A 12,938-nucleotide genomic window follows, 5' to 3' on the forward strand; every position below is an offset into this window, starting at 1 on the left:
TGGCAACACGACTCAACTGGCACAGAAACTTCGGGACCAGTATCTGTGTACAGCCCAAGACCCCCGTGGATCTGCGTACTCTTATGCAGGCAGAGAGAACACGGAGCTGGATCAACCTTTCCAGCTCCATGATCTGCGGGCGGCTCTCGCCAAAATGAAACGGGGCACTGCGCCAGGACGGGATAAGGTCACCGTCAAGCTTTTGACGAACCTGCCCGACTTGGCATACCAGTCCCTCCTGGAATACGTCAATGCGATTTGGCGCGGGGACACCCCCTGCCAATCGAATGGAAAACGGCTTTGGTCACTTTTATTCCTAAAGCTGGCAAACCAATTGACACAGATAACCTCCGCCCCATCTCTCTTACCTCATGTGTGGGCAAACTAATGGAGACGATGGTGCGGGATCGGTTATCTACATATATTGAATACAAACATGTCTTTGCGAGCACCATGTTCGGATTCCGTCCACACAGATCCGCACAGGATGTCCTCCTGCAACTCAATCGGGAAGTCCTTGACCCCCTCGAATGCCCCCATAATGACCGGGTCGTACTCGCCTTGGATCTTAAAGGGGCATTTGACAATGTAACACATGAGATCATACTCACTAACCTAAGTCACACCGACTGTGGCCTCAACACATTTCGATACATAAGCCAATTTTTAATGGATCGTCAATCCTACATTCGAATTCAAGATAGAGACCATGGTCCTTACCTACTCGGCACGCGGGGAACCCCTCAAGGCGCGGTACTTTCCCCGCTGCTCTTCAATCTGGCCATGATGCACCTGCCGGCCCAGCTGAGTGGTGTCGCCGGCGTGCAGCACGCCCTGTACGCCGATGACATCACTCTGTGGGCCACGCAGGGCAGCACAGGGGATATTGAAACCAGCCTGCAAACAGCGGCGACGATAGTAGACCGCTACGCCCGCCGCTGCGGTCTTCAATGTTCCCCTCAAAAATCGGAATTTGTGCACCTCCGCCCCTCACAGAAGTGCACAACTAAAATATCTCTTTCTCTCGAGAGTGGTCCCATACGCGAAAGTGATGAGATACGGGTACTCGGACTCTACATCCACAAACACAGGCGGCCAGACACTACATTGGCCAAACTCCGTAAGGTGGGGGACCAGGTGGGCCGCATGGTCCGCCGGGTTTCCAACAAACGCGGAGGGTTACGAAGTAAGGATGCCTTGCGGCTGGCAAACGCCTTCGTAACTAGTCGAATTCTCTATTCGACTCCTTATCTCCACCTACGGAAACAAGAGGAGGATGCCCTTGAGGTCATCCTTCGCAAAATTGTTAAACGTGCCCTTGACCTCCCCATCACTACATCGAACAGCCGGCTTATGGCCCTTGGGGTGGTGAATACTTTCCGGGAGCTCCGGGAGGCGCACCTTACAAACGAGTACACGCGTTTGTCGCTAACGGAGTCGGGTCGCCGCCTTCTTGCTCGACTCCATATACAACACACCCCTCCAATGGAAGACAGGTTTCGCATCCCGGAACTGTGGAGACGTGCCCTCCACGTGCGGCCTCTTCCAGCAAACATGTCACATGAAGACCATAATGGTCGGCGCCTGGCACGCGCGGAAGCGCTAGCCCGATATTATGGCAACAAAACAGGTGTATACTACGTGGACGCCTCCGGCCCTCACCACGGGGGATGGTACACGGCCGCGGTAGTTCACAACAGCAACACAGTTAACGGCCTCACTTTCAGAGCCCGCAGTGCAACACAAGCAGAAGAGGTCGCGATTGCTCTCGCGGCCTCACATTCCAATTCAAAATACATAATTACCGACTCGCGAGGGGCCTGTCGGAACGTCGAACAAGGCAGCACTCCCTTCCTAGCCTATCGAATATACCAAAATTGCATACGGGATACGGACCCCGCACACCGTCACCTCATATGGGCCTCTGCTCATCAGGGGTTGGCAGGAAACGAGGCCGCAGACGCAGCCGCCCACGCGCTCTCTCACCGGGCTGTTTTCTCCTCCCCACCTGATCAGGAACCCGATTTTAATCCGGTTTATACGTTCAAAAATATCGCAACCTACTTTCAAGATAGCCATCGCCTTTACCCTAGCCCATGTAAAGGCCTCAAGAAGGCGGATGAGCGGCTTCTTCTCCGCCTCTTCACCAATACATTGCTGTGCCCGGCAGCACTAAAACATTTTGACCCCTCCTTTAGCGGCAACTGCCCGCACTGTGGTGCGGTGTCTTCGGACACCTATCACATGATGTGGGCCTGCCCCTCCAACCCGGCCATTCCCCCTATCCCCAACCCAACCCGGGAGGACTGGGAGGCGACTCTGCTCGGCTGCCACGACTTACAGGCCCAACAAGCCTTAGTCGGGCACGACCGGGCGGCGGCTGCCGCCACTGGGGTCCCAAACTAGGGACCTCCACCTAGTGTTTGTAAGGATCGGTCCCTTACGGGCCGATCCAAACACCTCCTGTTCTGAATAAATGTTTTCACCACCACCACCACCTTCGCACGGGCTCTGCGGCGCTGCTCATGGTGGGACGGGTGCATATTCCTCGGGAGCGGCCTGATGAGGAGCTCCTGGTGAAGGGATCGTGGGATGGCGAGGAGGGTTGGTTCGTTGGCAGGTATACTGATTCCGAGGGAGTCCAGGATATACCGACCTGTGGAGGTTTTTGTGAGCCTGATGTATTGGGCCTGTCGGTGGGCCTCCACCAGTTCCCTGATCGTGATGTGGAGGCCCAAGCCTAGTAATCTGTCAGTGGCTGTGTTGAGAAGAAGATGAAGTGCTACTTTGAATGCCTTGCGAATCAAAGCATCCAAAGCGTTTATGTCATGTTTGGATAGTTGTAAGTATGGGATAGTGTACAGCACACAGCTGAGGACAAAGGCATGAATGAGGCGACATAGGTCACGCTCCTTCATGCCTCTATGGTGTCCCGAAACCCTGCGGATGAGGTGCGATATCGCGCCTACAACCTGCTTGAGTTTCTTCAGAGTGGTGGTGTTTTTGCCATTGTTCTGGATGTGCAGGCCCAATACACGGAGGGTGCCAACCCCAGGTACCGGGTCACCTTTCAGTTCAATGGCAATGGGGGAGCGGGGACAGCGGTGGTTCTTAGGACGGATGAGGAGCAGTTCGGACTTCTCTTCGGAGCAAGACAGTCCGATGGTCCGTGCGTAATTTTGGGTGAGGGTGGCTGCTTCCTGTAAGGTGTTCTCTATGTCGCCGTCACTGCCGTGGGTGGTCCACAGGGTGATATCGTCGGCATAAAGAGTGTGCTTCAGATGGGGAATAGTTGCCAATTTTCGACCGAGGGGGTTGAGGGTAATGTTAAAGAGAAAGGGGGAAAGGACGGACCCTTGAGGGGTGCCGATACTCTGAAGCGTGTAGGAGGGGGAAGACAGAGGGCCGAAGTGTATCTCAGCCGTGCGGTCAGTGAGAAATGCTTGAATGTAGGCATACGTGCGCACACCCACATTCAATGGGGATAGGGCAGTCATGATCGCCTGATGTTCAATGCGATCAAAAGCTTTGGAAAGATCCAAAGCTAAGACTGCCTTGGTGTGACCTGGAAGAAGCGGGTCAAAAAGGTCGTGTGTGAGTTGCAGCATGGCGTCCTGTGCGGATAGATGGGGGCGGAATCCCACCATGCTATGCGGGTAAAGATTGTTGTCCGCCATGTGACTTGCGAGTCTCGCTAACACAACATGCTCGAGGAGCTTCCCGAGGCATGAGGTTAGCGAAATCGGGCGAAGGTTTTGAATGGTAAGTGGTTTGTTGGGTTTTGGTATGAATATTACCTTCGCGTGGCGCCACGACTGCGGGAGGCTACCCTCCCTCCAACACTGGTTGAAGTATTTCGTAATCAGGGTGATCGATCGGTCGTCGGCATTACGGAGCGTGGAGTTTGTGATTTGGTCTGCACCAGGTGCGGAGTTGGCACGGAGAATCAGGAGGGCCGCTCTGACCCGTCTCCGTGATATCGGTGTCGAGTGGGGGATTTGCTTGTCCTTTGTAGTGGGGTAGAGGTGTGGGTACACCTGGAGAGGTGTACATGGTTTGAAGTGTGTCTAGGAGGGTGTCGGGATCGTCAATGTGTTCGTGTGTGAGGCGTGTAACGTGGTGCTGTGTTGTTGATTTGGTGCGTGTGGGGTCAATGAGGTGTCGGAGGCGTTGCCTGGCGCGTTTTCTGGACAGGTTTCCTGCGATGCCGTCACATATCTGCAGCGCGGCCAGCCGCTTTCTAAGTGTCCTGTTAAGTTTGTTGCCTTTCCAGCGTTCCAGGAGGCTGTGATAAGCTTCCCAGAGGTGAGCTAGGCGTGTGTCGAGTGTAGGTGTTTCGGTTGTAGTTTCAATGTGTCGCGTGTTGTGGTGAACGTCATGCCTGAGTGATTGCACCCATGCGTCGATGTCCGCGATGGGAGTGTCTGGGAGGGTTGCCACCTATCGAGATGATCGCTTGGCGGCCCCGGGTAGTGTGACCAAGAGGACGAAGCTGCCAGTTGCACAGGACGGAGAGCTCGCGCTAGGCTAGCGGTCTTTAAATCCTTTCTTATCCATCGTTCAACGCGCCTCATTCTTCAGCTGGCCGCCAAGTAACAACATGCTGAGCTATTTTCCTTAACTTGCGTGACTCTTAATGTGGAATCCCTGAATCTCAAACAAGACTTACATGCCTGCCCAGTGTTTCTTGGCTACCTCACCACTATCCAGCATCACAGAGGTCTTGCAGGACTTGGCTCAAAAAGCAGTGTTTCCAGCGGTAACAGTGGCCAAGCTACGCCGGTGACGGGACCTTTAAGACGAAAGCCCTTAATGCCTGCGGGTTCGATCCCGGCCGCGACGGTCGAATTTCTATGCAGGCGAAATTCCAGAGGCCCGTGTACTGTGCGATGTCAGTAAACGTTAAAGAACCCCAGGTGGTCGAAATTTCCGGAGCCCTTCACTACACTGTCTCTTATAGCCTTAGTCGCTTTGCGATGTTAAACCCCATAAACCAAACCAAAACTTTAATGCCTCATCGTTTTCGACAGAAGGCAGTCAGCAGAAGCTTATCAGCAGAGGCGTCATGCTTTTGACGGGTGTCCAACGAGATCTGTGAGACAGTTGCTGCGCAATTTCATTTCCTCAAATACAATTTTCGACTGGTGTCCACCGAGATATGTGAGACAGTCACTGCCTAATTTCCTTTCCTCAAATACCAATTTTCATTTTCTCCATTACGGCCTCTCTTTCTCATTCCTCTTTCACTCCCACTTCCACCCTTCTCTACAAACGTATGACGGGTGTCCGCCGAGATATCTGACACAGTGCGTAATTTTCTTTCCTCAAAAACAATTTTCATTTTCTTTATTATGGCCCCTCTTTCTCTTCCTTCACTCCCACTTCCTCCCTTCCTGTAAGGTGCAGTTCGGGTGTCCACCGAGATGACAGAGAATTACTGCGCCATTTCCTTTCCTCAAAAAGCGTGGCCCTCAAAGGGCAAAGCATCGCGCCGAACGTGTGGTGACGTTGTTCCGTGGACTCCCTCGCAGCGCTACAGCACGCTGTCGCGTTTCACTCCTAAAGGCAAAGCTTAAGTGTCATTTATTAGCAGTTAATTACTATTAAGTCATTAATCAATAACTGACCATTAATTAGTAATTTTCATTACTTAGTAATTAGTCAATGATTATGTGTGACGTTATCCAGTAGGGATGTCACCAGTAGCACAGAGGCAGTCAAAGTGGTGCGGAAAACGCTTTCGCCTTTACGCGCTTTAGACAATCAAGTGCCCCGTGAATTTTTTTCATCACGCTTTCATCAGAACGGTTTGCGAAGCTTTTCGCTCAGCCTCTATGGTGGGGAAGTGCGTGGTGGTGGAGGGGACGCGGCTTCGTATTTCCGTACTTCCTGCGGTGTGTGTTCCGGCCGCCGGCTTGCGTCGGTGGCCGGTGTTCGACCTTTGGACGTGCGCTTTTGTTAAGGTGTCCTTCGGCTGGCGGGCGCCTCAATATGGTGAGCCAGCCACCTACAAAGGCTCTTGCCTTTGATGTTGTCGTCCCTGAGGGGGCTAGTCCGGAGGATGTCGTCGATGCGACAGCCTCCGTTGTTGGATTGGAAGAAGTGTACTGCGTCCAGCACTTCGGTGGACGCAACTACCAAGTCACTGTGAAAAGTGAAGCCGCCATGGCTAAAATCGTTGAAGCTTCCTGCCTCATCATCGGCAAGGAACGCGTCGCCATCGTTCCCCTGAGCCCGCAGGTGACCCAGGTGACTGTCCTTTTTCTGCCCGCCCGTGTACCTAGTGACGCCCTTGCCAAGGCTCTCTCCCCTTATGGCAAGGTGCTGCACATAAGTCGCGGCGTCATGGGGTCGCGTCCCACTGTCACCACCGGGACCCGTTATGTGCGGATTGAGATGAAGCCGGAGTCACCCGTACCAAACTACATCAAGGTCGCGGGCCACCGCGTCACGTGTGACTACAAGGGAATGCAGCGCGTTTGCCGGCGTTGTGGGTCCACTGCGCACTTCAGGGCACAGTGCACGGCTCCTTTCTGCGCCCGCTGTGGGGTCTTTGGGCACCAAGGTCAAGGTTGCGTGCTCCCATGTCGCCGTTGTGGCGATCCACACGCTACCGTGGCGTGCGCCATCAAGCCCTCGTACTCGGAGGCTGCGGCCCGCCCTGCGCCCCCGCAGGCCGCTCAGGGAGCCGCTGAAACCATCAAGAAGCCCGGCGCATCCAACACCGACGCCGTTACGGTTGCCTCCGCTGCGTCCCAGCCTCAATGCGTTGAAGAACCGGAGTCTGCTCTTGATGCGTCCAATACTGCACCAAGTGAGCAGACAGTAAATGTGCGTGCTGCGTCAGCCTCCGTCTCTCCGTGCGTCCCTGATGCCACGGGGGTCGAGCCTACTGTGGCCCTGGAAAACCATGATGCTGAGAACGTGCCCCTCTCGGAGCCCGTGCTACAGCCCGCGGCCAGCGTTGCGGATTTGAGCAGGGACACCGACATAGCTGAGGTTGACGGTGACGACAGCAGCTTGCCATCCTCAGCCTCTTCAGTCAACCTCGTCATTGACGAGACTGTCATCACGCCTGAGGAGGACCCGACGCCGCCGTCGTCGTCGTCGACATCGCTTGGAGAGGAGCCAAGATCATCTCCAGACGCTGACCCTGTGCAATCGCCGTCCTCTTCGACATCGAGGACCAGCGCCAGCACTTCCAGCGCACAGTCTTCCGATGTTGAGATGGTCGCTTTGAGTTCAAGCTTAAAGCGTCCACATGCGTCAACTACGGACTCGGACAATTCTGCCGGTCGGCCAAGGAGGCCTCGTGCCTCCTCTGGTCCGACCCTCCGCAAAAAGTGAGGTGGTTTAGCGCCGTTCGCGGCGCGCTTTGTATTGCCTAAACATCACGACTTTTCAGGTTTAATTTTTCATTTCCAAAATGACTCATCTTCAAATTATTACTCTTAACGTACAGGGGTTCCGCAGTGTTTTGAAGCAGGCAGCGGTGGTCGCATTCGCTCGTTCCTCGGGTTGCGATATTGTCTGTCTGCAGGAAACCAATTTTTTTCGCCTCAGTGACGTGTTGAAATTCAAGCGTAGGTTTGGCGTCGATGCCTTCTTTTCGTGCGCCAGCACGCGTTCTAGCGGCGTTGGCGTTCTCGTTTTGAACCGCTCACTCTTGCGAGATCATCATGTTATCTACGATGCGCTTGGACGCGTGCTGGCGTTCGACTGCACGTTTAACGCACTTCAGCTGAGAATTCTTTGCATTTATGCGCCTGCTCATTCTAATTTGGTAAACGCATTCTTTAAAGATTTAGATGTGTATTTTCTTGGAGGGCGTAATGTTGTGATGTTGGGCGATTTCAACTGCGTGCTCGATACGGTCGCCGATGTGCAAGGCCCTGGTAGGGGTAGGCCAGGCTGGAATGCGCGCGAGTTGCGCCGCCTAATCAGCCATTTTATGCTCACGGACGCTTATGAGCTCCTCTATGGCAACGTCTTTGTGTGGACTTGGCGTCGCGGGTTATCGGCGAGTCGGTTAGACAGGGCGTATGTTCCGACGAGCCTTTCGCGGACAGTGTGTGCAGCCAATGTAATGATGCTACCATCCTCGCCGGTGCACATATCAGACCACCGCCCTTTTCTTCTATCGCTCGCGGTTCCGGCGGCTGCAGGATCTCCTCAGAGACCATGGCGGTTGGATGCACGCATCCTTCACGACGCCAGCACTAAAGAGGGGCTCACGCGCGTCTTGCGTTTTTCGGTTGTTGGGGCCGTGCCTGGTGACTGGGACCGTCTGAAGGAGCAGTGGCGTCACCATTGCGCCGCATCTGGTCGAGCCCTTAGGGCTCGCGTGTCAGATGAGGTGCGCGTGGTGACGGCGAAGTTGCGTATTGCTCAACGCACCCCGTCGCCTTCGTCGCTTATGTGCGCATGGAAAGAGGAGCTTTCGGAGCGCCTACAGCGCCTTTTACGCGCCTCCTCTTTGACAGCTTCTGCATGGCGTTGTCGACGCAGTCCAACTGCTCATCCCGAGGTACTTCGCTTTGCGCGTCAAGAGCTGTTGACCCCTCAAGGTGCCCCTGCCTTTACACCTACCGCAGGGGCTATGTCCCAAACAGGTGGCAGGAATTTCAGTGCGTTTTATAACCATTTCAGGAGTATTGCTCAGTCGCTCCTTCTACTTGATCGCAATGTAGTTTCCGCAAACCCATTTTTAGCAGGCTTGCCTCAGGTTTCCACTGAACTCCATGACGGCCTGATGGCTCTGCCAACAACAAGGGAAATTAAGGAGGCGTTGGACTCCATGAAACGAGGCTCAGCGCCTGGTCCAGACGGCCTTCCTGTGGAGTTCTATTTAGAATTTTGGGATATTGTGGGCCCTATTTTCTCGGAAGTATTAAAAATATGGTTTACTGAGCACGTATTTCCTGAATCATTCAAAAGAGGCCGCATTGTCCTTATTCCTAAAAAGTCTCCTATGTCGACATTCCCGGCAGATTGGCGCCCTATCACCCTGCTAAATTCAGATTACAAAGTATTAGCAAAATTATTCGTTCGTCGTCTACGAGCTCTCCTCCCGTTGCTTATTTCCTGCCACCAGGTTTGCTCCATCCCAGGCCGTGAAATACATAGTTTATCTTCTGTAACGCGAGACATCCTAACGTATACTTTACGGCGGCGCGCCCAGGGTCTTCTTGTTTCCCTTGATCAAGAGAAGGCGTTCGACTTTTTAGAGCACGAGTATATTTACGGGACGCTGGATGCTTTCGGTTTCCCAGCTTCTTTCGTGCTTCTCATTAAAGAGATGTACAGAGATATTTCAAGCACTCTGTTCCTCGATGGCCGGGAAAGTACCGCGTTTGATGTTCGCCGTGGCGTCCGTCAAGGTTGTCCGCTCTCCCCCCTTTTGTTTGTCTTAGCATTAGAGCCTTTCCTCTTGGCAGTGAATCGCCACTCCCTTATTAGAGGTCTGGCTTTGCCAGGGAGCGAAGCGGTACGCGTCACTGCTTATGCAGATGACATCACTCTGTACTTAGCTGATGAACGCAGCCTGCTTGAAACTCTAAATGTTTTTCGTGAGTACGCCTCCTTGTCTGGAGCTGCTCTTAATTACTCGAAGAGTTGCTACTTTTTTGTGGGGTCTACCCAGACTCGTATTTCATCTGCAATACCTTTGCAGTGGTGCGCGCAGATGCGCATTTTAGGTGTGACCTACGACTGTTCTGGCATATGGGATGGTGTGTGGTCTTCGGTCGTCAACGACATTACAGCTCGTGTGCGAAGGGCGCAGACATTCGACCTGCCTCTGCTTGAGAGGCGCTACCTGGTTCAGTCAGTCATTCTCGGTGCCTTCTGGTACCTTTGCTATACTGTTAAACCACCCCTCCGTGTCATAAGGCGGGTGCAGACTACAGTTTTTTCTTTTTTTTGGTCAGGCGGTACCGAGCTTGTGGCTCGTGCCGTTCTTGGACAACCGCGGGAGAGAGGAGGTTTTGCCTTTCCAAATTTGTCTGTTACGTCCTCGCTGTTAGCTTTAAAGGGTATTTTGCGTATCCTGCTAGGAAACGCGTCTCCGGCGCGAACCCTGACTCGGTACTTTTTGGGCCCTTCTTTGCGCTTTTTGGATCCCGCGGCCCCTGTTAATCATGGACCTCAGTCAGAGCAACCTTCCGCTTTCTATGCCTCGTCAGTGGCCTTTTACAGGCATGTAACAGCAGTAGCACCTGATGTCAGCATCGTCGCAGACCGTGTGGTGGACATTATGGGCTCGCTATTGTTGCCTGTTGTGCCGGCGGCTCGCCGCTCACTTATGCGCCGCGTTCAGTGGGCGCGCTTAGCGTCGACACCTCTCCCAGACCATCTACGCGACTTTGTCTGGAAACTTGGCTGGGCAGTGCTCCCTACTTGTGATCGGTTAGAGCGATGGGGTGTTTTACGCTCCAGTACCTGTCCGAATTGCCCACTCCCGGAATCTAATCGCCACGCTACAGTCACCTGCGTGGTAGCGCGTGTCTTTTGGCGCGCGGTTCATGCGGGATTCCGTGGGCAGGGCATTTCGTACTTCGTCTCCCGCGGCCGATTCCCCAGCGGCCGTTTTGCTCGCCTGTTAATTGTTGCGGGTCTTTTTAGTTTATGGCGCAGTCGATGCGCCGCGGTCGCTGGTGGCTTTCGACGCCGCGCTGTGTGGCCGATTCTCGGCCGTCTCCGACGGGAGCTCATCAGTTTTTTGTCCGAGGAACTCTTTTTCTTGGGTGAGGAAGAGTTCCTCCGGCAATGGTCGTGCCCATTCATTTCTGTGAATAATAGTCGTCTTGTCCTGGTTTTTAGGCCAAACTGGCGCTAAGGTGTCTTTTTAAATATTTCAATGTCAAATTATTGCCTTTTCACCCTTGTGTCAATAGGTATTCTATTCTGTTTTACATCGCCCACGAGCAATTCATATTAGTTAGAGATGTTTATGGTAGCTGTTTAATTGGCTCGCCTTACATGCTTATTCTCATGTGTTCTTGGAAATGTCACTGTACCTGGTAACCTTGGCATGTGTACATATGTAAATAAAATTTTTCTAAACATGTTGGTCCAGTGTCCGAACACTGTTTGTTCTACTTTCTCGTACCTCAGCTGCGCAGGAAGCGGGCACAGTAATGATCCTGGGCTCCCTGAGCACCGTGTCCCTGGAAGACGTGAGGGCAAGTGCTCCAGACTGCGTCCTGTGGCAGCAGGCGTACATCTTCCAGGACCGTTCCCTCACCGAGTCCCTGGTCAAGAGGGCGGCCGCCCACGGCTACGCGGCCATTGTGGTCACTGTGGACACCGACGTTCCAGGAAATGCTGTCGCACGTCACCAGTACCTGTCCCATCTCCCAGTGGGCATGAGGTCCGCTATTCAAGTTTTATTAAGGCGGAAGCCTTTAATGCCTCATCGTTGTAAGCAGGATTTGTCGACAGAAATGTCATGCTTTTCAATTGGTCGAAATGGTCGTGACGTCGAAGTGCGCGAGTTTCAAAAAGGGCAATTGTACTTTGGGTAGTAACCATGCAACCAATTAAAGGGATGGTATAGTGAATCTCCAAGTGGGACTGACGTTAGTTAGTTGCTTAATTAGCCACGTAGCCTAATTAACCTTTCTAGTCAGACCAGATAAATAAATGAAACTGAGTAGGAAACTGGTCGTGTTGGGGAATCGAACCAGGGTGTCCGTAGTGAGAGATGAGCATGCTACCACTCCGCCATGCCAGCTCGATGGTTTGGAATGAACAAAGGCGCGCCTTCGCTTCTTCCCTCCACATCCTTTCCCTCTGCCCGGCTGACCCTCCCCCGCGGGACCTAGAGAACCTCAAGACCTGGGAGGACTGGGAGACCCTGCTGCATTCGGAGGACCCGGCCGTGCAGACCATCGCCACCGGCCGTGCTGCCAGTGTTATGGACCTCAGGAACATAAACACTTGAGTGCAGTGGGGTCGTGCGGGGACCCTGGGGCGTGCCCCGAATTCCTTTGTAAATAAAGTTTTCTCTCTCTCTCTCTCTTAAGGCGAGATTCAGGTGTCCACCGCGATATGCGCGACAGATGCATTTCTTTTCCTAATTTACCGACAAGCAAGACGTAGAGCCGAACGGGAGAGAGAGAGAGAGAGAGAGAAACAACTTTATTGCCATAGATTGGCGGGATTTAGGGCAGGTGGGCTTGGTGTGGCGCCCAGGTGGGGGCGACTTCCTGTACCCACGAAATGAGTGCCAGTTGGATGCTCTTGTCTGGCCTTCTGAGGAGTTGGTTCCATCCATCTTCGGAGGGAGCTGGCAGTAAGGTTCGAGGGGGCAGATTTCCCGCGCAACCCCAGAGGATGTGAGCCTGGGTGGCGATTTCTCCCTGGTAACAATTTTGGCAGACGGGGTCGTATTCCCCGTCTGTGATGAGTGAAAGTCTAGAATGGCTAAGGATGGTGTGTGTCTGCAACCTGCGGAGCAAGGTGACTTGCGCTCGATTCAAGTCGGGGTGTGGAGGCGGGAACTGGCGTCTCATCTCTCTGTAGAGGTTGGTAATTTCGGCAAAGGTCTGGGGAGCCTCGGCAAGAGCGTCTGGGTCCGTGGGGCCAGCCGCCCGGTTGGTTAGTCCTCGGGCTAGTCGGTCGACCCCTTCGTTTCCAGAGTTTCCCGCGTGGGCGGGTACCCAGACCAGATTGATCTTATGGTCGGGAGTGCAGCCGCGAAGGATGCGTGCAGCGGGGCGGCAGATAAAACCTGCCGAGTAATTTTGTATCGCTCTTTTGGAGTCGCTGAGGACTGTGCGCGTACGTGGTTCAGCGATGGCCAGCGCGATGGCGGTTTCTTCTGCTGCTGTCGGAGAGTGAGATACTACTGTGGCGGCGGGCGATGGCGTTCTGTGGACTCCCTGGCAGCGTTGCAAGACGCTATCGCGGTCCTCATTCAGAAGCGAAGCTTAACA

General features: G+C 53.7%; 1 protein-coding gene across 1 annotated transcript in view; it reads left to right on the plus strand.

The window, feature by feature from the left end:
• The window catches only part of LOC149336715 (uncharacterized), a 68,352-nt gene that overhangs the window by 23,916 nt on the left and 31,498 nt on the right, over nt 1-12,938 (plus strand). Inside the window, exon 3 of the mRNA XM_089554220.1 lies at nt 11,116-11,371. Coding sequence (XP_089410346.1) covers nt 11,116-11,371 — 256 coding nt within the window. The remainder of the gene's footprint in view (nt 1-11,115; nt 11,372-12,938) is intronic.

The sequence above is a fragment of the Amblyomma mixtum genome, chromosome 7 (genome assembly GCF_055824585.1).
Source record: "Amblyomma mixtum isolate Tamu chromosome 7, ASM5582458v1, whole genome shotgun sequence".
NCBI classification, from domain to species: domain Eukaryota; kingdom Metazoa; phylum Arthropoda; class Arachnida; order Ixodida; family Ixodidae; genus Amblyomma; species Amblyomma mixtum.